Consider the following 22,255-nt stretch of genomic DNA (forward strand, 5'->3'; position numbering starts at 1 on the left):
TTTCATATCTCGAGGGATAGAGCATTTTGGAGTAGCAGGGAAGCATCGCGGTTGAGGCTCACTACGAAGCAGCAGACGTCCGAGCCGTATGGGCTGGAAGGGGTTGGATCCCACCGCCAACAGACTGCATCCTGCTCGTCCACCGCAAGATTTGCAGCAAAGCGGCTAGAGCTGTCTCTAGATTGAAGTACGCGTCTTGACGCAGCCCGCAGGAGCCACGGATAATACTCCCATTAATAATCCCAAGTTGGAGGTGCCTGAATGTCGCCTTGGTTTAAGTCGACCTCTGAAGTTGGGAACCCACGTGACTTACTGACCAATACAATGCATAAACATGGTAACGAAAAATTCATCACAAATGCACTGCACAGCTATAACCTGTGCCTTATCAACGTCGAGCGTCTTTTAATAGTCTCGATTCATAGTCGGTCTCCGGGTGATCCATATATCTATATATTGACGAAAATCCCCTCGCTGAACTCCGGGCCATTTCCCCCATATCGTGAAACCAGTCCATCGTGACGACAATGCCCTTACAAACCAGCCAGCACGCTCTGGATGCCCACGCTCCTATAATCCTCACGGTTGCTCACAAACGTCTTGAAGTCGGCCTTGACCAGCCTCTTCCCACCGCCACTGGGCCCGGAAGCTAGATTCCTGCTGCGCTCCCTCAGGGCCTCGGGCCCGATGATGAAGAGGTAGCCGATCTCGGTGAGGAGGTCGACCGCACCCTCTGTCTCCTTGCTGATGTCCCATTCTCCCTTGAGCGTGGAGACATACTTGGCGATATCCTTGGTGACCATCAGGCCGCCTGCCGCATTCACTTTGAATTTCTTGAAATGCTCGAGGAGGAGACGTTGCACCGCCACGGCGAGTTCCGTGCTGAATGCTTGATGGTTGGCGCCATCGACAGCCTGGTTTATCAGCCTCGCCGTGCGGGCGAGAAAGTTACAGATCGTGTCGCACGTCGGCGTCTGTAGGTTCTCCAGCACACTGTCGTCCTTTGGCAGATAATCGATCTTCTTTTGATTCGCCAGCGATTTGGCGATCCAATTCGTCAGGACGTCGAGAGTCGACTTCAGGATGCTGTTGGTCTTCTTCTCGATCGACTCGATGCCCATCTTGGTCTGGGCCTCCATGCTCCGACGAACAGTAGTGTTGGACTCGGCAAGGCGGACAAGAACCGTCGTTATGAATCGAGACATGATGCTGGTGATGGTGACTGCGGGTCGAATCAAGGGCATATAACTCAGGTCGGGCTCAATCTTGACGTTCTCTTGGGCTGAGGCCTTTTCGAGAGCTGCGTCCAGGCCGGTTTCGATATATACTTGACCCATGTTCGTCATGAGCAGGTTGAGTAGAATGGCCACGTCCTTCGGTGTCTCATTCACACTCCCCAGTTCAAGTGTGCGTCGAACACTTTCTGCAAGCCAGCGCATCATACGTTTAGCATTGGCGGTGCTGAGTACACCATCTTCTTCCGAGACTTCGATCTCGTTCTTGTTCTTGTCCGTGTCTGACACGCCAGCCACCCTCAACATCATAGTCTTCTGTGTTGGAGTCAGGTCAGACGACTCCAGTCGTTCCAGGTAGGCATCTTTCGCCGAGGCCATGAGCTGAGACCCTTGTTGTGCTAGCGAGGCCATGAATCCTGTCGGCGCCTTCTTCCTTCTCGAATGATAAATGTTGTACTTGAAAAGCAACGAGTTGAATAATTCCTCCAGGCTCTTCTTCTCTCGCTCGATGTAAGAGTTGCCCACCATATACGGAACAAACAGCTCCTCCATCTGTTGGTCTAATGTCTGGGCGATTTGGGCAGAACAAGGTTCAGGGTGTTCCGTTAGACCATGGTGCTTGAGATCCTCTATCAGTGCGCTGATGTAGTTCCTCGAAGCATGAAGGGAGCGCAGAAAGGCCAAAGTAGAGATGGTCTCGGCCTTTTCCAACACCATCTCCAGTCGCTGCTGGATAGACTGCTGAAAGACTCTTTGAATGAATTTGATCAAGACGGTCTCGTAGTACGGGAAAGCCCTTCTGATAATGAAAGACTCTTCCTGCATGACGATCTTGACCTCGTCGATCAACGACTGGAGGCTGGGCTCAACACCAGGCGGGTCTTGGTCAGGGTCTGCTAACTGATCCCAAGTCTCGCCGTCCGTAGTTACTTCATCGGTGATCAATTGATCGCGGTCGATGAAGAACTGGTGCTGGTTCACGAAGACGGCAATAACACTTGCGCCACCGTTGAAATCATGCAAGACCTTGGCGCACTCCATCATGTCGTCGAAGTTCTGCTTTCGGTAGCTGTTGTTGAACTGTTTGAGGAGGTCCTGCTCCAGTGTCTCGCAGAACTTCTCGAGGACCTCGCGCGTGTTATGGTTGGGTCTGCCTGCGCCAACCACACCGTTGGTGATGCCGTTCCGATGGCCATTTGTCTGGTTCCACGCGGCAAGATCCAGCCGCTGGCTGATGCGCATGAGCTGATGGGCGATGACCGCACATCGGACCTTGTTTTCGGCCCCTCCCTGCCTCCGAATATCCTGAAGAGAGGTGAGCTCCCCCGTCTCGCTGACCTCCAACCAGCACTGGATCAAGAAGTTGGCATCCTGAGCTCTCCTCCTTTTCCGGTCCAGTTCCTCCAGCTTCTCTCCAATCTGCACGGCGACATTGCCGCCTCCGTCTCCTCGAGCACCGCGGTCGACGCCGTTCGGGTTGTTGAGGCTGACATCGAGCGCCTCGAAGGAGTCGATCGACTGGTCGAGCTTGCGGCCGAGGGTGTCGAGTGTCTGGTCATGCTGGGCTTCGGCGCGGCGTACTTGAGACAGGAGCTCGGATTCCTTTTCCTGCAGTTCCTCCGACAGGTTGCTAAGTCCTTGTAAAGCATCTGCGCGTACGAGCATTAGTAAAAATTCAGGGGGCCTCGCAATGTGCCGTGCAGGCCATGCCCCGTGACTTACTCTCAAAGGTCCGGATCAGGGGCTTCGGGTCGAATGGGGCTGAGGCTGGACCGGAACGGCGGTTGGCCGAGGTGGCATTCTCGGCGAGGGTATCAACAAAGTCGCGCACGATGAAGTCCTTGTTGGAAAAGTCCTCGAGACTGTAGCTGGGCCCCCTGGGGAACAGAGCCCTGGATCCGGAGCCTGTTCTCTCCATTGGGCTCGGCGAGGTTGCGGCTCGTGGCTGCTACATGGAAGGTGGGTTGGCCCTGGTGTGCTTCGAGCTCTGGCCGGCGGGGATGTCTGGTAACTTGAGATGGCAAGGCGTTGGAGTAACAGACGAATTGACGCAGCAGCGATCAAACGACAGCGCAGTGCATGCCGCGGCGCTTGCGATTTCTTGCGAACCGATATGTTCCAATGCGACAGTCCGCACGCCCGACGAGTCTGGAGTCTGGAGAGACGGTTGAGGCGGGATGTCCCAGGCGACAGACAGGGATCAGCTGCTTCTGCTTGGAGGTTGGATTAGAGCCCCCCAGGGCCTGGGGCCACGGTTCAGTTGCCAAGGACCCAGGACCCGAAATGCGCGACTGAGCCACAAGGATTCATCACCCGAGTCCGCGTGCGGTCTTGCAGGTGGGCTCAAGCTCAGCCAGACAACATGGACAGGCAGGACAGGCTGCAGGGGCCCGCCACTAAGATGGCAGGATGGACAGCGCCAAAGGCCCAACTCTACCTAGCCTCGGAAGCCGTGGCCACTGTGGCAGGGCATCTGGGCAGTAAATTCATGTGCCACTCACTGGACGCCGCTGCTGGCTGGCTGGCGCAGGTGCAGGTTGACGTTGCGTTTTGACGATCAGTGACGTCCAATTGGCAATTGGCAACCACTACTACCACCACCACCACCACCACCACCACTGGGCGCCGCAGCTCTTGTATTCCTCGTTCCTCGGTCTCGACAGCATCGCCGAGGTCTGGCACAGGAGGCAAGCTGTTCGTGTCTGTTCGGGTCCGCATTGCGTGTCTTTTGTTTTGGGCGACGTGTACGAACATAGACCTTGTCCCACTCCTCTCTACAAGTTTTGCTTTCTCAGTATTTCCCTCCCTCTGTCCTGCCTACAGCCTCTACCTGATGGAACACATGCCCTAGTACGGCAACGTTGGAACAAGCAGGACCCAAGACGACCAGGCACCCGACAGCAATATGCCTTTCAGCGCAAAGGACACGACCGTGTATCGGGCAGACGCCCAGGTCGATGGCAAGCTGCTCAAAGCGCAGCAGAGAGAAGAGCTGGCCAAGGTAGGTTGCAAATGATTCTCCATCTCTCTACGACATGTCCCGGCCATGCTGGAGGTCTATATACTAGGAAATGACAGCTAATAAGTCCGCCACGTAGCGCTACCTACCTTCTCCGCCGTCCAGTCCTGACGCACGTCGAAAGCGTTCCAATGCGACGTCAGAAACGTCGCGTTTCGGGGTTAGAAAGCTCCTACGCCAGCAGCTCTATGCGCTATCCTACGCCCTCATCCACATCATTTTCTCTTTCTACATCCGTGTGCGCATTGCCTACCACACTGTCAGCCTCGGCATCGTATCCATACTGAAATACCACCACCGCACACCCGAGTACATCCAGCGCGACGTTCAGTCGCTCCCCAAGAAGCCCAAGCACGTTAGTGTCATCTTGACCCTAGAGGACGGTGGCAAACGCGGCGATGCCAAGGACAGACTGCTAAACGAGGTGGCCGAGATCACCGCTTGGTGCGCGTCCGCCGGCATCTCGCTCCTGACCGTGTACGAGAAGACGGGCGTCCTCAAGGATAAGATGGAAAGGGAACACCGCGAGATCTCCAAGCGGCTGCAGGACTGGTTTGGTCGCTACCAGGCGCCGGATTTGCATCTACACTCGCCCAACATGCGTGTCATTAGCCCTTCCAACTACCGGGGACCCAAGCTGCGTCATGGCGCCATGCCGGCAGGAGTCCAGGCCGTCGGGGTCAACTTCATCTCATGCGAGGACGGCCGTGAATCCGTCGTCGACCTTACGAGGGTGCTCACCGATATGTCTCAACGTGGCAAGATCTCCGTGAACGACATCACAACGGACGTCATCGATGAGGAGCTGCGGCAAGTTCTGAACGAGCCGGACCTGCTCATCTCGTTCAGTCCCTATGTCGACCTGCAGGGCTTTCCCCCGTGGCAGATCAGACTTACTGAGATCTACTGCCAGGAGGACAACCAGGGAGTGGGGTACCAGGTGTTCCTGAACGCACTCAGGAAATACTCCTCGGCCACCTTCAAGTTAGGGAAATAAGGGGACCTGCATATAAACGGGGAAGAGGGCTTGTCGCCTCGCATATTCTGAGGCGCCTTCATGGCGGTTAATTATTGGTAATCGGATTTCCAGGTTTGCCAGGCATGTATAGACAAATACCCATTTCTTTCTGTTATTTGGTCAATCAGCCAATCGATCAGATTCATCATGACTTCTTCGGCTCCCACAGCTTCATCTCTCTACTTGCTGAGTCCCACTTATACACCGGCCCTACGCCCACGTTGTAGTTGTAGTAATTCTCGGTGCCACCCTTGACCATGGCCCGGCGGAACGTGATGTTGATCCTCCCGCCGTCCTCGGCGTTCTTCCCCGTGCGCTTGGGAATCGAATGCAGCCAGTTCGCCTGCGTCGTCCCGCGCATGAGGATCATGTCACCACTACCCAGCGGCAGCTTGAGCGGCTTGGCCTCTTTTCCCTCCTGCTGCAACACCTTCGCCTGCCCTTGCTCTCCGAGCGAAGGAGGTGGCGGAGGTAGCGGCTTGTGCTTCATCAAAAAGTCCCGCCGCGCCCCCAGCGAGAAACTCGCGATGGCCGGCAGCGGGCCCAGGAACCGCTCGTCATCACTGTGGAACGAGATGCTGTCGCTGCCGCTGGCGTAGTAGTTGACCAGGCAGAAGTTGAACTGGCAGCCCGTTGCTGCCTCGGCGCTCCGGCGTAGTACATCCAGGCACCCCGGAATCGGTCGCGGTGGGTACTTGTCGTAGTACCTGTCGCCGACGACCTTCTTGCCCGTCTTGGCGTCGACTATCTCCGTGGCGCCGTCTTGCGTGGTGTCGGCGGCGGAGGACGAAGACGACGACGACGAGGCTACGAAGCGCGACGTCTCGTCCAGGCCGAACACGGTCGTCCACCGCGGCGTGCGGATGTGCGTCGAGACGCCGCCGCGACGGATGTCGTACTCGACCCGATAGAAGGGCAGCGACCCGCGCAGGAATTCAAACAGCTGCCGCGCGCTGCCCCGTGGCAGGTACGGCTCAAAGTACAGCAGGTCCAGATCCGGCTGGTCGGCGATGGTGTGCCCAATGCTGGCTGGTAGAGAGGGCAACTCCGTGGCCAGGGCGGCCGGGAGTCCGGGGATTGGGAACGGGTAGGTGGGGTGGTTGCTATAGGCTGGTGCCTGTGAGGTGTATGCGTGTGTCAGTAGGCAATGACAACACGCCAGACAGATACCAAAATGGTGCGAGATAAGCAAGAGGCTGGATGAGATCAATTCCGCAGAAGGTTCTGAGGACCCGGTAGGCGTGAGATGGTACAGGGCCGGAAAGTACAGAAACATGAATACTTAGTATCAGTTGTAATGAAATGGTATGAAACGGTGCCGGGCGCTTTAGCATCTGGCGGAGCTTCCTCCGTCGGAGTTAAACTACAATTCGCGAACGCAAGGGTAAACTTACACAAGAGGGCTCGTCCTCAAGGTTCTCGTTTATGACCTCGCTACTCTGCTCGCTGTTGGTGACGTCTGAAGGCTGGGATGATATCGCGCGTAGCTTCTTCGCATCGACGGCCTTGTCTGCGAAGTCGGACTTTGGTTTGCCGAAGAAGGCATCTATCGTGCGCTTCTTGGTCGACATCCTCCCAGAAGAATGTTGTGTGTTATTGGCAGCTTAAAGCTGGTTATAGACTCTGTGATGTAAATCAAGAGGACGTGGTATTGGCTGGTAGGTATCGAGAAAAGAAAATTTAGTTCCAATAACTGCTCGTAAGTCTACAGCTGGACGACTCTTTGTTCTTATCTCAGGGCTGAATGTCTGTCTATATTGATTCGAATACATCTAAGAGACGCGTCTCCAGACCATGACGTCCTCGACATGCGCGTATACTCGTGAGGCCAAGGGGCAGCTTAGCGGGTGCCTCAGCCTTATGACGGCATCAGTACAGCCTTGCAGTGCTGATCGGCCAGCGGGGTCAGGGGTCCCTGAGCCCTGTGGAAAAATTTTGGGGAATCTTTCAGCCTTGCGATTTGGAGTCTTCTGGACTGTGCTAGGAGCGAGGTGCGCCCAACGACCGCACTATTTATACGTTCTTTCCGGACGTTCGCGACAGAGAATAGCGTGCAATTGCTATAGCGTAGAGGCTGCCGATGTCTTTGCTCCAACAGCTGTTTCGCACAATTATAAGAAAACCCAAGATGCCGCCCCCCACGCCGTCGACCGAGGAGCTCTTCCGCCCGCCGGTTCTTCGCCCGTTCTCCGGGACACTCGACCGGTCCCTCTTCTCCAAGACGATCCCGCTCGCAGCTGCGACAGTGAGCAGCAATCAGAACATTGCACGATATAGGCGCGAGCTCGAAAAGGCCAAAGAAATCCTGTGCGTCGATCGAATCAACGCCATCGCCGCGCATCCAGATCCGGTCCTGGCGTCGCAAGGCAAGAAATGCCTGCTGCTCGACCCCAGCGCCAAACCGACACAGCCGGAGACATGGGGCGCTGTGCTTAAGGGTGGCGTTGAGAAGGATGAGCTCGGCGTCATTCCATATGAGCTGAAGCTCGATTATTCGTACTATGGCTTCTTGGACGTAATCACGTCGATCCTGCCCGAGGAGCTGCACGACGAGATCCCCTCCGGCTTCAACGCCGCCGGCCACGTTGCGCACCTGAATCTACGGGAGCCATACTGGCCTTACAAGGCGCTGATTGGCGAGATCCTCGTAGACAAGAACGCCCACATCCGCACAGTGATCAACAAAGTCGACAATGTCGGCACTGAGTCTGAATTCCGGACTTTTGCGTACGAAGTACTCGCCGGCCCAGACGACATGGACGTTGAGGTCCGCGAGAATGACTGCGCCTTTCACTTTGACTACAGCAAGGTTTACTGGAACAGCAAGCTCGAAAAGGAACACACCCGGCTTATCGGCATGTTCAAACCCGGCGAGGTGGTATGCGATGTCATGGCTGGAATTGGGCCTTTTGCCGTGCCCGCTGGCAAGAAGGGCGTGTTTGTGTGGGCTAATGACATGAACCCGGAAAGTCACAAATATCTCACCGAGGCCATCAAGCGAAACAAGGTTGGGCAATACGTTCGGCCCTTCAACAGCGATGGGCGCAAATTCATCCACGAGGCGGCAGACTCCGTCCATGCTGCCGCGACGGCCGGTGAGCACGCCGTCATACAGAAGAAAGCCCGCCGTCATCGTCAAGACAACGGTGCGACTGAGAAGGAGCTTCCGCCCCCTGAAAAGGTCCCAATACCACCAACCATCGCACATTTCGTTATGAATCTTCCCGCATCGGCCTACACCTTCGTACACCATTACCGTGGGATCTATGCCGGTAAAGAGGACCTCTTCGTGCCTCACACAAGCACGAAACTACCCCTGGTTCACGTGCACTGTTTTGCTCTAAAGAGCGACGACGAGGTGCCGTTATTGGACATCTGCGAGCGCCTGACCAATGAGCTTGGTGTCAAAATGGTGCCAGGAGATGCCGATAATTATGGCGAAGCCAGTATACACAATGTCCGGGACGTGGCTCCGGCCAAGCGGATGTTCTGTGCAACATTCAGGCTCCCTCCCGAGGTTGCCTTTGCCCCACGGACGTAAGGATCTAGTCTGACATGATACGATTTGCAAATGACAATACCAATTCTTGAACCGGGAACCGGCAAGCAGACCTAGGTCTGGTACGGGAGAAGAATGGCATGAGAAGGAGCGAAAAAACTCCACCGGCGTGCAGGCGACGCTACGCTCCTCCTCTTGAAGCGCTTGTCAGGTCGAAAAGCCCCTTGCGCCGTAAGGACCGCATGTGAAAATGCAACAACCATGGGTGTCATCGCTTTGCTGCGGGAAAGGCCGCGCCCAATCTTTATAAAAGGAAACGAGCCCCATCAGAATCCACAAAAGGTCCCGTCTGGCCAATTTCGGCCCGCGTTCGAGTGGAGCCTGAGTGCATTATCTCCGTTATAGCCCCGTCCAGGTTGCAAGAGCGTCTCAGTGATAGAAAGGAGCAACTGGTTGCGAGCCCTCGCTTCGATCTCCGCCTGGAAGCTCCACGCAAAGAGGTTGACGTGACCGGTCGGTGAGGAGAAGGGGTCTGATCAAACATAATATACACGTGTGTTGCATCAGTTCAGAAGATGTGGCGTGTCCTATACCAATGCGAGTGGAAGTTCTAGAGCCCCAAGGACCAATGCGGGCTACGGAGCAAACGAAGTGGGTGGGTGGTATAGCGCCGTCCTTAACATGGGTACTGGCAATAAGATCGGGTTGAGCAGGGTCGTCTGTTTTCTCCAGCACAACGATTCCGACAAATCAAAGATTGTGTGTGACGTGATTGGATGCTCCATCAGATAACTCGCAGGGCGCGATGTGACATGTCGAAGAACTTAGATCTTCAATGTTTAGTATGCAACTCGTATCCGATCAACAGCAATCTCTGCGCAATGGGCAATAAACTTTGACGACGGTATAAGCCCTTGGCATGCCTAAGTGCCGTCCTCGACGCTGACGAAACAAATCGCGAACATTCGTCACCTTGCTTGGCCCGTCAGTGTGCCCAAGCAGTTCCGCTTGATAGGCCCGCACCAGCATACTGTCGCCGCTCGTGTTTCGTCGAGGTGGTGTGGTGCCGAAGTGCCTTCTTCAACTTGAGCCTCCTCCGACTGGGCGGCTGATAAACAGGGCCCATCACTGCCTCATGACGTGTTGAGGGTGTGCCCTTTTGGCGAGCCGCTGGCATTTGTTTGGGCTTCTGCGGCCTGTTCAAGAAGATGATGGGAAGCAGGATTGTAGCACGCAGGAGCTCTCCCTGCAGGTCGGGGTGGAGCTCTCATGCAGGCATGGCCAACCTGCGATGCGATGCAACCCAGCTGCATGGGAGTCTGTGGTGTGTCAGAACATCTGTCCGGTGGTAAAGTAGATCAAAGGCAGGGGGTTTCGGTTTCCGCGAGCATGCCGCCAGTGAGCTGGTGATTCGCTGACGGAAGTCCGGCTTGATAGCGGACGGTAGGGCAGAGTGTCGAGATAGGGAATTGACTCTGGTGTTTGCTAATGAGTTGGCGGGGCTCTTTGCTATCAACGTGCAGTGGCCTAGAGCTTAATGACGTTTCTGTGACTGATGTTTGCCTTGACTGTGCAATGGGCCGTGTATTTATCGTGATCATTGCCAAGGCAGAAGCTCCCGTAATTTTATTTCTCTGGCGGCGTGGAGTTATCTACATGCATAGTGACATATTGTCATGAACGTTGATGGGAGTGATTCGATGGGTGCGGCTGCCAGTGCCAAATAAATCATGCTACTTTGAGGCCTGTTTATTATACATACTAGGATAGATAACAGGACAAACAGGACGAGCCGCTAATGTTGGGATTGTCCAACCACGAATTTGGATGTCTAAATAATGCCTCTAGACAACCTGACCACAAGGTGAAATGAATCAAGGCAGACCTATAACAAACTGCTTGTCCCGAGGTCTCAGCCCTCTGTAAAGGGCCGAGGGCTTACATTTCGGGGAACTCAAGGCTGATGGCAAAGGACTTGGGCAATGTGCAAGGATGATCCCGCGAGCTCGATATGTCACTTCTCAACTCCTGGGGGAGCCGCGTTTTCTGGGGAATTGAGGTTGTGCCGGAAGCGCTCGGATTACTGCCTCTGGACACTTCTCCCGTAAGGCGGAGGTGGATTGTCGGTGGGACTGGAGAGTTCCCCGGACGAATTGGATTAAGCAGCTTTTGAAGCGGAACTCTAAACTTGATACCAGGCATTCATTTGTGAACGAGGACCTTGATGATAGCGATCGGCTGAGTATTACGATTTGTTTGGGGAGTGCACTGTAACCTACCGGTAGGTATTCAGAGAGCAATAGCTTATCTCGGCAGATATGAGGTATGCCATACTTCGGCAGCGCCCTTGCAACAGATGATAGGGAACACGCGCCTTTCTTTGATCAGAACCGGATATAGGCAAAGAGCCGCTGTGATCTGCCCAAATTTCCCTTTCAAGGATTGAAGAGCCAATCGAAGGGCGGACGACATGTCGCAATAACAACCTGGACTGCAGGTCTCTGCGATGCCGGTGTGGGCGTGCTGCAGCTCCAGGATGGTCATCACACACACACACACACACACACACACACACACACACACACACGGGACGCTGGCGCGTTATGATCATGCTTTCCGCCATGCTTTCCGGCGATTGAGAGCTTTATGATGGAGTGCCCGGGTCCTTGCTGGTAAAGTGCTGCATCAACAGCAATGCATGGACATCTTCAGGGCAAAATGTTTCTTCGAGACACGCCGGGCGCTGCTCAAACAAGATTAGGAAAGCACCAGGAAGGATTCGCGGGGATATACGGTACTGTGCATACTGTATCGTAATCCACAGAGATAAGACCGTGGCGGAGATGCACGTATGTATGCATGTATATATGTACGTCAAGGAGACCAGGCAGATAGTCTGTATGAGGCGTTCGACGCTAGACGCATGTCCTCGAAGTGATTGGTCGTCGTCCGCGAGTGTGCACCTTGGTAGAAAGGTTCTGGTCCCAACGTTGGAGGTGGCGTTGGGGGGTTTCAGCACCCCGCAGAGTCTGTTTTGTCGATCAAGGGTCCTACACCTCTTGAGCGAAATCGCATCAGCAAACCAAGCATCTGCATGGTTCGCAGCTTGATGATGGCCAATGTCAGCGGCTACAAAGGTTTAGAAAGAAATTGGAAAACCTTCCTTGGCTATAGTATATCAGTATCAGGAACTCGTATTGATAGCCACATACATCTGACACGTCGTTCCTGTTACGTCGAGCGGTGGAGATCGTAACTGAAGGTACCGTTGAAGCTTTGATAGCTCGCTGAAACCAACCCCCTTTGCTCCACGTAGCCGCCTCAGCAGGCTTCTTAACTAGCTGGCTGACGATAGATCCGAGACGTCTAGGAGAAAAAGAAAGCTCACATTGATGGCCTCATCAGACCCCGCAATAAGATTTCATACATGTACTGTGGGTGCTAAAACTGCAAAACGCGACCGGCGACCCAGAAAATTAACCATTCTTTGCAAGGCCTACGAATATTGCCTTCTGCTTCTGTAATTCGCCTTGTACGCTCTGAGTAATCACGACCGTATGCACTAGGAACAATGTAAATTACTGAGTGCTGTTTCTTTCTTTGTGCTGCCCTGAAAGTAGGTTTCTTAGAGTGGTGTCGTCCCCTGCAAGTAACTGCTGATCCCTGCGTCGATCGTCCTATACTCCCCCAAAATATGATCATTCTGCATTGGAAGATCTGGATCTCGATGTGTGCTGCCCCGATAGATATCTAAAGCAACTACGTATCGTCGGTAGCACAAATATGCGCAAGAATTACAACCAACTGCAGGATTGACTCGAGAACTAGGTGCTCGGCATGTCATATAATATCTCCATGCATCAGCCACAGAATCAACGAGCGTGGAGGTTTGTGGGGGTCTTCAACACTACAATCCTTTGGCATTCCGTATGTGATCAAAGGTTGGCAAGACGTGGGGGCAAAGCCATTGCGGAGAGCGGAAAACGATATATTCTAGTTGGTATTTCAGGGACGCCCTAACAAATAGTTCTGGGTCAAAAATAAAGATTTATAGACTTCTGCTAGTCATCCTTGATCCTTGAGATGACTTGAGACTGGCGGTGGTCGGGACGGATCGGAATCCATCGAGGACCAACTTCTTGTGACTCAGCAACTGCGCGGCGAACTCAACGGGCCGAGGTGCTAGGGATGGTAGCTTGTTGCTGTGCCAAAGTGGTACAATTGAGATTGAAGTCATCAACTATCATTCCCAAGCCCCTAGATGTTCTTTTTGGGAGACTATGAAGTGACCCTTGCGGTTATCTATACTCAAGGCCGCAGGTTTGCAAGTATAAACGAGACAAGGGCGAGGGTTTTCTGAAGAGAAAAGGGACAAAATAACACCGTCTATCTTCATTCGGGTAGGTCTTGATATGTCCTAGTATTCAAATTCGCACAGAGAAAATATCTTCGTATCACTACGAGCTGTGTACTTTGCTATAAGAAAGCTGGTAGCAGACTCAGGATTGATCTTTGCTCGATTACGCCAGCCAATCAAGACTTGACCATCCTTGGCGGCTGGACAGGTCCTTAGATTGCCGTTCTTCCGACTTGAAAGGACCCCTGGATGATATCGATAGACATGACATATCTGACCTCAGATAACGAGAGGCTACGAGGTGCTTGCGCGGGATATGGGAAACCTACACCCCCAGAAGTCTAATCTCCACCATGCAAAACCCCAGGTTCTTCGTCAACGTTGTCCGTGATGTTTCATAGGGCATACGCGTGCTCATGAAGTCAAATTGCGGTTTGACCGTCCAGACATGCAGGTGCAACACTTTGCGAAATATTAGACTCTGACTTTGACGTCGGTTTGCGGCTCTGCGGCACCTTATAGATGAGAGTCCTCGCCGTGTGCAGTAGTAAGCGGCCCGGTATGATCACTCGGAGAGGGACAAGAAGCTTCGACTCAGCACCGACAGTGGGATAGACCAGAAACGCACAGAAGGCAGACAGACACCAAGTAAGTACCACTATCGTGGCCGGCCTTGTACCAGCACTCAGAGTTGGACGGCTCCAGCTGGGTTGCGTTGTGCAACTACGGACTGGGACACATTGCTGCAATAACGACGCTACGAGCAACCAATAGGGAGAAATAACTCTCGCTCAATTGCGTCTGGAGCAACACGATTCGCTCCAAGCGGGTATCCGGGTTTTTACCTAACCCCCATGTAGGGAGAAAGGTTGATTTGATTCAGAGTTGCCCTGACAAAGGTGCCCACGTCCGTGAGTTGCAGCGGACAATTCTAGGCCCCTTCCCCACTGCTGACAGGACGAGGAGCGCGCCCATTGGCCCAAGGAGGCCGCTGCCCAGGCCCCAGGCTTGCCAGGCCCCGTCCATTTCCCAGCAGGATGGGCCGAATCAGCTCAAAACCAGCGGTTTGTCTTCAGTCCGGTCTAGTCCCGCAAGCCGGTGGAGCCCTAGTAGAATTCAGACAAAACCCGTCAACTCGGGATTTTGTACGGAGTAAAAGGGGTCCAGCGATGGGAAGGCGGCGGTTTTGGCTTGGGTAAGACAGGGCGGAGGGCTGGCACTGATTTGACTGACTTTTGGATTTGAAATTGAGTGCTGCTCGCTCCGTACTGTGTACACTATCGAGGATGGCGATGCTCGCTTCTCCAGCTACCGTACCCCAGGGGGCCTATCGGCACCTGGCACCGCTGTTCGCCGGTTTTTCGCAGTTAGTACGGGTCGGAGACAGGGGCCCCGTTCCCCCAGGTCTTGGACTGTCGCCTCCCTGGCCCCCGCCGCGCCTCGTCTGCCCATCTCCACTGGGCAGTTCTGGGTCACTGGCTAGGCGTTGTCTCGGTGTCTTCAGGCAGAGTTTGAATGGTCGAGACGAAAACGCCGTCGTTGGCGCTCCACCGCGATGCAGCTGCATGCGTCAAGCAAGTCCTGTGGTAGTGCGTGCGTGCGAGCGAGCGAGCGCATGTAAGGTAACTCTGTGTGTGTAAGTGTGTCTGTACGTGTGTATGTCAGCCAGTCAGTCAGGTTAGTCCAGGCATGCGCTCTGGTGCGCTGATGCCATTGTCCTGCCCTGCGCTTCTCGTCCTCATTCTTGTTCCAAGGTATCCGTACAGTAGCACCCGACCCTGTGCATGTACCTATCTCAGCGTATTTTGCCTTTGCACCGTCTCCGCCCTAGGCTCATGCGTGCCCGATGGGATATCCACCGCTCTGTCCTGCAACTTGGGCCCCGTCGAGCGTCTCACTTTACGAGAGCTTCTTTGCGCGGGCCACGGCGCAGGCTTATTATTGTTGTTGTTTGTGGACAGTGGGAACCTGGAGCGAGGTTCCACCGAACCGCATCGCAGACACATTGTAGTTCTTAAGTCGATCTCAGGCGTCGAGAACGCATGTACAGTAACTACAGGAATACAGACACAGCCAAGGGAGATTCGAGCCGACCGTGTGTGCGCGCCCTGGATTCTTGCACCGTGTGATGCGAATACCCCCCATGCCGTGTGCTGTGCTCTCTGGCTTTAATTCTTCTTGTACCCCTTCACCGTCTCCAGACTCCCCCATCCTCTCGTCGGCTAGCCTACCCTCCATCCCACGCCCTCGCTCGAGGTACTGGTTGGCTCGATCTGGATGCCAGAGGTCGATGATCCCTGTTTAAGTGGCATTTCTACCCCCTCCGCGTCCTGTGCATCCTTGCAATTTGCAAGAGCCTTCCGATCTCCCGGTATCCCATCTCCCACCTTGGGTTTTTTCCCCCTTCGCAGGCAAGCCGCCTCCTGCCCGTTGACTAAAACTACATACCTACCCCAAAGTACTGTGTGTCTGTCTGTCTGTACCTCACCCTGGGGACAGCCCTTCCCACACCTTGCTGAGCCGGCATCTCTTATCTGGAGACGCCCTCCCACACCCGAACCATTATCGTCGCCTCACAGCCTGCAAGTTGCCCCGACGCTCGACTTCTTCACCACTCTCACTCTCGCTCTCGCTCCTCCCGAGGCTCTCCTCAAACCTCGACCTCGCTTTCTTGACGTAAACGCATCCCCGACACCGCGACACCACGCCAGGGTCGCACTCACCGTCCACTCCGCCATACAAACGGGTGACTCCCGCCTTTGTCTCTTACACGCATTAAAAACTCCGCCTCGACCAGATTCTGCACGACGTCGCTCGTTCCGTACTGCGCACCCGGCAACAAACGCAAATTATATTGGGGGAACTGCATCTGGGAGGCGACAGGCTGTGTTCCTATGAGGATCTCGTCTCGATCTTGATCGGTGACAGGAGCTGCATCGTAGGAGGACAGGTGACGGTGTAGACTTGCGCTTGGGAGGAAACCTCGCTTCAACCCCAGACATGGCTGTGGTTCTTTCATCCGAAGACAGTGGCTTCTTCTCTTCATCGCCTTTGAAGCGGTCCCATTCCCAGCCCAAGTTCCTGACCTCACAGTCGTCTGGATTGCACACTTCGGCTTCCACATCACGAATCAGCGATTCATATCGCGGCAGCTATCAACCTTACCACATCCCATCCAGTTCGAGTCCTTCTTCCGCTCCATCATCACCCAGCACCGTCCACGCCGAGTCCGTCGCCCCATCCTACTCGTCAACCCCGGCAACCAATCTTTCCCTGGACGGAAACTGCGAGGAGAACCTCGGCTTGGATACCGACGACAATATCTTCTACTCACCCTACGACAGGAACTCCTATTTTGCACAATTGGAAGACTTGGAGCCGCCAACCAGCCCGCGCACGGGTGACTCATACACAGTTTCTCCAACAGATCATGATACATCTGCCGTAACCTCTCGGCCCGAGTCGCCTGTGGCCCTTGAGCACGCAGAAGATGACACGGCCGTGAGGCATCATCCAACCCAACATGTTGACTACTTGTCGCATGACTGGAAAGAGGAGGATATTTGGTCATCATGGCGCTACATCGTATCCAAGCGGACAGAATACACCAATGCCCCTCGTTTAGAAAACGCTTCCTGGCGGACGTGGATGAAGTCTAAATATGGGCTAAAAACGGTTTCACCAGAGACACTGAATTGGTAGGTTGGCCACCCCATATCCGGAGATGACTGCTAATGCATCACAGGCTCAAGGACTGTGACGTGACATGGCTATACGGTCCCCTCCAGACAGGCCCGACGAAGTTGTTGTCCACCGACACCGAGCAGGGCAGTTCGACTTTGTCTCGCACAGACTCGTTCGTTCAGAAGAAGCCAATCCTAAAGAAGCGCAGCATGTCTGAGGTCATGCTTCAGAGATCTATTTCATCTTCTTCCCTTCTCAAACAAGCCGCTGCTGCGGTTCAAGCACAGCAGAGCGACCCCAACGCTAGGACAGCCAGGCCCATCCTTCAACGGGCCACTACAGACTTTGTTACGTTCCCCTTTGCATCCCGAAGGTTAAGTCGCCAGAATACCAGCCTTGCACCATCGAATGCTTCGTCTGGCGTCGAATCCCCGACGGCTGAGCGAAAACACATTCACTTTGATGAACAGGTGAAGCAGTGCATCGCAGTCGAGGTCAAAGGGGAGGACGAGGACGAAGAAGAGGCGGAGGATGATTACTGGAACCAGGACTACGACAGTGACTCGGACGATGGTGGTGTTATGATGAAGAGCACCAAGTCGAAGAAGATGCCTTTTAGGCCGAAACCCAAGACCAACCTCAGCACCGAAAGCAAGACCATTGCGATGCTACCATCAACGACATTAAAGTATCGGGAAGATACTCCTGATTTACCTGACACCGCCATGAAGCACAGTACAGGTCCACTCCGCAGTCCTCTGCTATCGCCTTCGTACTCTCAAGAGACTTTACGTCCTTCAAAACAGTCTGGCAACTTCTTCGCTGGAGATAGTGATGACGAGGAGATTGACGAGGAGATGAATGCTACCCCAGTGTCTAGCCCCACCGACGCTCTGTCACAGTCGCGGCAGTCGAGTCTACAACGGTCGCCCTCCTCTAACGGTCTGGCTGCTGAGCCAGCAGGCATGCGGCGCACCGAGTCGGGCATGTTCATGCCCTACGAGGAAGGTGATGGCCAGGGCAACGACGGACTCATCGGCCGCGTTATTGATACTGTCAACACGGCCAGGGACATCGCTCATGTGATCTGGAATGTGGGGTGGCGAAGGTGAAGGATCGTGGCGGCATCCGGCTCACTTTTGCAGGGATTCTTTTTCTTGGACAACTTCACACAAACAAAGTCTTTACCAAAAGGCCATGGAGAGCCAACTTTTGATTTGAAAGCGCATTGCAACCGGCGTTCACTCGAGGTCATTTGATTTGAATATTTTTTATAAACCAAGTTATCCTTGGAATTTCTGGCGGCCTCATCCGGGTATATAGGAAGTTGGGTTGGCACGGCGGCTTGGGATAAATCATCTTTTACGGCCGTTGGGAAACAAGGTTGGCAGCATACATGGGAAAGGGTTATTTGGGGGCTATCGGGTATCACGGGCGTTCCTCATGCTATTATGCATCGTCTACACACGTCATCATGCGGCAACAAAAAAAAGGCGGTTTGGGAACGGAAATACATGCGGCCCCCGAATAATAATTCTGGCCTTGCCCGCAAGAAATGCGGGCTTGGCCCCGGCGTTCAAGCGCCTGATGGAAGAACGGTTTCCTGCCAACGGGACTATAGCTTGGCCCTCGACTTCGATCCCCATTTGCGGGTTTCTGGAATGGAACCTGTTTGGGGCCACGAAGCTAATGTCGGTTGTTGTACATTTGTTGGAAGGCTTAGTAGTGTGCGTGCTGATCCGAGCGTCTTTACACGACTTATGTATCATTCACGTCATACAATACACATAGATATGTCGAAACATCCTTGTCTTGAAATCACTCTGCCATGACATGACGGGACACAGTCCTCGTATTGCTCCCCGTCGGGGACTGGAGGGGTGTTCAGGAATGTGAGCCATACTTGCCCCTTGAGCCGTCATTGGATAATGTGCCATTGTCATTCCTCGGCCCGAGAATGTGCCACGGGATGATGTACGGCATGCAACACAACGGCATTGTTCCTTGGCACAGGATGCTTGCTTTCAAGTGAGAAACGACACAACTCCTCTATTGCTACATATCTGTCTAATTTACAATTCCAAGCCTGGAGTTTCCATTCTCATTAATACGGTTATCTGTCTTTCACATGACCAACGAGTAATTTTACAGAGTATATAGCACATTCCTCGCGTCTCGGGAGACTTTCAAACCGTAGCGGCCGTAGGCGTGTCCTCCACCAGGGGGCTCTCCGGGACCGGGACATCCGCGGTCGGGCCGGTCCGCTCGAGCAGCCGAACGGCCTCGACCAGGACGGTGTTGGAATGCACGTTGACGTCGCTGAGCCTGACCTCGAAGACGTCCTTGACGCGCACGTCGGCCATCCTCACCACGTCGTTCAGGGCGCTGGGTCGCAGGAGGGCGGAGCGGTTGAACCAGTTGATGTTGCCCATGATGTTCCTCTTGGGAACGACGTGGTTGACGGTGAAGCGGAAGGTCTCGGGCAGCTGAGCCTCGTTGAACTTCCAGGCGCGCACCAGGGCCTGCAACATCCACTGGTCGGCACCGTTGCCGTTGCTGAGGAGCCGCGCTTGCTTCTCACGGACGAGGAGCATGGGCAACATCCTGTCGAGCCGGTTGCGTGTGAAGGGCAGGAAGGATTCACCCTTGTTCCCTAGAAGGGACTCGCCGCGTCTCTTCTCCTCCAGCAGAGCCGCCTGTATCTGCCAGTGAACGATGAGGTCGCCAAAGCGTCTGAGTGGGGAGGTCGCCTTGGTGTACATGTCAGCCCCTATGAGGAAATGAGGCCCAGGGACAGTGGAAAGTTCATCGCCACCGAGCAGAGCCCGGTAATGCCGCCAGTGACTATCATCAGGACTTGTTCCGGACTCGTAGAGAGGCACCAAGACATCCTGCATATATTGCTTGATGAGAACATCGTTTTGGGAGGCGTGTGGTTGCGAGCGGTATGGGATAGGGATGCCTCGTTCGTGGCACCACTTCGCTGCTATCTCACCCGCAAGCTTCATGGTGTTCTCTACTATGTCCGTGCCCGTACGCGCCGCGTAGTTGATTCGGATGACGGGATCGCCAGCAACAGTAACGAAACCCATTGGATCGTCCTTTTGAGTCACGCCGTCAAGCGACACTGTTGGCGTCGCGCGTGCTTGAAAGAAAGGCGTCGCGCCCTTGTCCAGTCTTTTCTGCTGAACCGCCTTCCCGAGCTCTGAGAGTAAAGCGAGGTCAGCTCTCTGCTCCACAGTCAGTTCTTGCGGCTCAGTCATTTTTCTTGTGGCAGGCCACGGTGTGTATTCGCCGCCAACCACCATTTCCTCGTCTGATGCGGTGGGGTCCTCTCGGGTCTCTCCAAGTGCTTCGTTGACAGCTTCAGGAGTCATGTACACCACATCCTGCAATATGCCGGGCGTAATTTTGTGCTCCAACACAGTACCACTCCTGTTTACCAGCGCACTAAACGTCATGGCCGGCTTGCCGGGAGCCAGAGAGAAGTTGGCCACACCAACATCCGCCGGTAGCATGCGAGAGAAATGACCCTGGAGATATACTGTCTCCGGTATCAACTCAGCAAACTTCGCGATAGGCGAATCCGGTAGGATTGATGATGCCGGATCTGCGACATGGATATGAATCCAATTTTCTTCCGGGTTGGAAGTGCGTTCCACGGAAATGCCATCATCAACATCTACCGTGGACGTGGCGTCAATACAGAAGGCAGTCAAACCCCTCCATTGCTTGCGCTGATCAGCCAGAATGTCGGGCTTCAGGTGGCCGCTAGTCAATCCTGGTAACTTTCGGGCAAAGCCTCCTCCTTTCTTGATCTCCACATCCGGAAATCGGATCCCGTACCTCGATTGTATCTCCCACGGAGTTATCCAGCCGACTTCTTGAAGAAAAGTCCACCCAGCTGACATATCAAGCCTCATATCGTTGTATCGTTTGAGCAAGCGAAGTATTGTACTTCCTATGCATTGAAGGCGGGAATAGTTAGGGAACCTTTGATAAGCGGCCCAAAGCTCCATGAACTTGAGCATCTCAATGTCTGTAGATGTCCATTCCACTGCCAATTTCGTACTAGAAGTCGAGGGACCAATGATACCATGTGGTGAGAGTTTCCTTACGGATCGGGTCTGGTCGATGGCTGAGCGGGCGTGCGCGATGAAGTCTGTTACGTTCGTACCGTCAACCGGTTGTATATTGCGCTTCCAGCCAGGCATTTCGAGGTAGTCTCGGATAAGATACTCGACTCTTTGAACTGTACGGACTTCTGAGAGGGGGCTGACTTCGAACAGATATGACCTTCGATGACCTGTGCGTTTGAGCGGCCTGAAGAAGACCTCATCCAGGAGGAGAGACCTGTGAACAGCGTATAGAGCTGCTGGGATAAACCTTCCGTTCTTCTTGATCGAAAACGGCAGGAGAAGGTCCGCAATCTCGTATAGTGTAAGGTATCGGTGCTTGTCTGGGTCTCCAATGAACATACTGGACGCGTCCAGTGTGCCGGCGTATGTTTGGTAAACTGCTTCAGCCTCTTGGGTGAAATCTATCATCTTCTTCAACAGTGGAGCACCAGCCGATCGCGAGGGATCGTGGCCCAAGTCCCTCAGCGCATTGATCGTGTCCAGGGACAGCTCGTTCATGGGAATTTCCGCGATGATAGGCTCGAGCTCTGCAGGCTCAGCGAAATTATGGATTACAAAAAGGGACTTGACACCAAGACCACTAAACCACTTGCCACTGTTGGTGTAGAAGTGCTCGTAGCCGTTGAAACGTCCCAGACAAACAGCAAGCACCGGTCGCCTCGATGCATCAGAGCTGCTCGGCGTTAGCACGACGGAGTATCCATTTCGATAACGGGCTCATACCTCATCTCAATAAGATCTCCTGCTTGCAATTGGATCTCATCAGATCGCAAGTCACTCAATTCGTCGCCTTCGAAAAGGGGCGAGCTAACATCCATTTGGGCCATCGAGATGTTCTGCGGCCGCGTGAAGTTGTTGGATACTTCTCCGTCGTACGCATGGTCCGTCAGCATGGCCGTTGACTCCGAGGGATTCTCGTCTGCCCACTTCTTCAGCTTCTGCCGGATTCCCAGAGGCTTCCCTCCGGTAGCCAAATAAGCAGCAGCCTTGGACGAAGTGGCCCCTTCGGCTACAGGCACATCGCCAGATGCATGATGAACCGTCGCGAAAGCCTGTTGCGCGTGTCAATCCTGATGCTCGTCGTATAGCGCTGCTGGATGCTTGACTTACTCTGTGTGATTCTCCTTGGGCTCGATTGGAGGGCGGCGCATTTCTCAGGCCAGCCGAGGGCTCTAACCTCTGGAGCCGGCCAGGAGAGCCAGCCGTACGGGCAGCGCATCGCCAGCACACATATGCGCGACTGGCCCGCAACATACTGGATTGGCAATAGACGTTCTGGCCACGAGGATCTCGAGTCCAGTCTA

General features: G+C 54.2%; 6 protein-coding genes across 6 annotated transcripts; 3 read left to right on the forward strand and 3 right to left on the reverse strand.

Annotated features, from left to right (window-relative positions):
* Positions 1 to 533: 533 nt before the first annotated feature.
* JN550_013320 (uncharacterized protein) lies at positions 534 to 3,153 on the reverse strand (the record flags this gene model as incomplete). Its single annotated transcript, XM_049311894.1, has 2 exons — positions 534 to 2,884; positions 2,958 to 3,153. The coding sequence occupies 2 exons, from the start codon at positions 3,151 to 3,153 to the stop codon at positions 534 to 536; spliced, it is 2,547 nt and encodes an 848-aa protein (XP_049164712.1).
* Positions 3,154 to 3,597: 444 nt separating this feature from the next.
* JN550_013321 (uncharacterized protein) lies at positions 3,598 to 5,251 on the forward strand (the record flags this gene model as incomplete). Its single annotated transcript, XM_049311895.1, has 3 exons — positions 3,598 to 3,765; positions 4,087 to 4,236; positions 4,334 to 5,251. The coding sequence occupies 3 exons, from the start codon at positions 3,598 to 3,600 to the stop codon at positions 5,249 to 5,251; spliced, it is 1,236 nt and encodes a 411-aa protein (XP_049164713.1).
* A 166-nt stretch (positions 5,252 to 5,417) lies between these two features.
* Positions 5,418 to 6,843, reverse strand: JN550_013322 (uncharacterized protein; the record flags this gene model as incomplete). The annotated part of the gene is made up of 2 exons (XM_049311896.1): positions 5,418 to 6,389; positions 6,667 to 6,843. The coding sequence occupies 2 exons, from the start codon at positions 6,841 to 6,843 to the stop codon at positions 5,418 to 5,420; spliced, it is 1,149 nt and encodes a 382-aa protein (XP_049164714.1).
* A 557-nt stretch (positions 6,844 to 7,400) lies between these two features.
* JN550_013323 (uncharacterized protein) lies at positions 7,401 to 8,813 on the forward strand (the record flags this gene model as incomplete). The annotated part of the gene is made up of 1 exon (XM_049311897.1): positions 7,401 to 8,813. The coding sequence occupies one exon, from the start codon at positions 7,401 to 7,403 to the stop codon at positions 8,811 to 8,813; it is 1,413 nt and encodes a 470-aa protein (XP_049164715.1).
* A 7,315-nt stretch (positions 8,814 to 16,128) lies between these two features.
* JN550_013324 (uncharacterized protein) lies at positions 16,129 to 17,924 on the forward strand (the record flags this gene model as incomplete). Its single annotated transcript, XM_049311898.1, has 2 exons — positions 16,129 to 16,826; positions 16,874 to 17,924. The coding sequence occupies 2 exons, from the start codon at positions 16,129 to 16,131 to the stop codon at positions 17,922 to 17,924; spliced, it is 1,749 nt and encodes a 582-aa protein (XP_049164716.1).
* A 1,074-nt stretch (positions 17,925 to 18,998) lies between these two features.
* Positions 18,999 to 22,205, reverse strand: JN550_013325 (uncharacterized protein; the record flags this gene model as incomplete). The annotated part of the gene is made up of 3 exons (XM_049311899.1): positions 18,999 to 21,624; positions 21,675 to 22,003; positions 22,062 to 22,205. The coding sequence occupies 3 exons, from the start codon at positions 22,203 to 22,205 to the stop codon at positions 18,999 to 19,001; spliced, it is 3,099 nt and encodes a 1,032-aa protein (XP_049164717.1).
* Positions 22,206 to 22,255: the final 50 nt, after the last annotated feature.

Source organism: Neoarthrinium moseri (assembly GCF_022829205.1).
Source record: "Neoarthrinium moseri strain CBS 164.80 chromosome Unknown scaffold111_Wmoseri_CBS_16480, whole genome shotgun sequence".
Taxonomy (NCBI): Eukaryota; Fungi; Ascomycota; class Sordariomycetes; order Amphisphaeriales; family Apiosporaceae; genus Neoarthrinium; species Neoarthrinium moseri.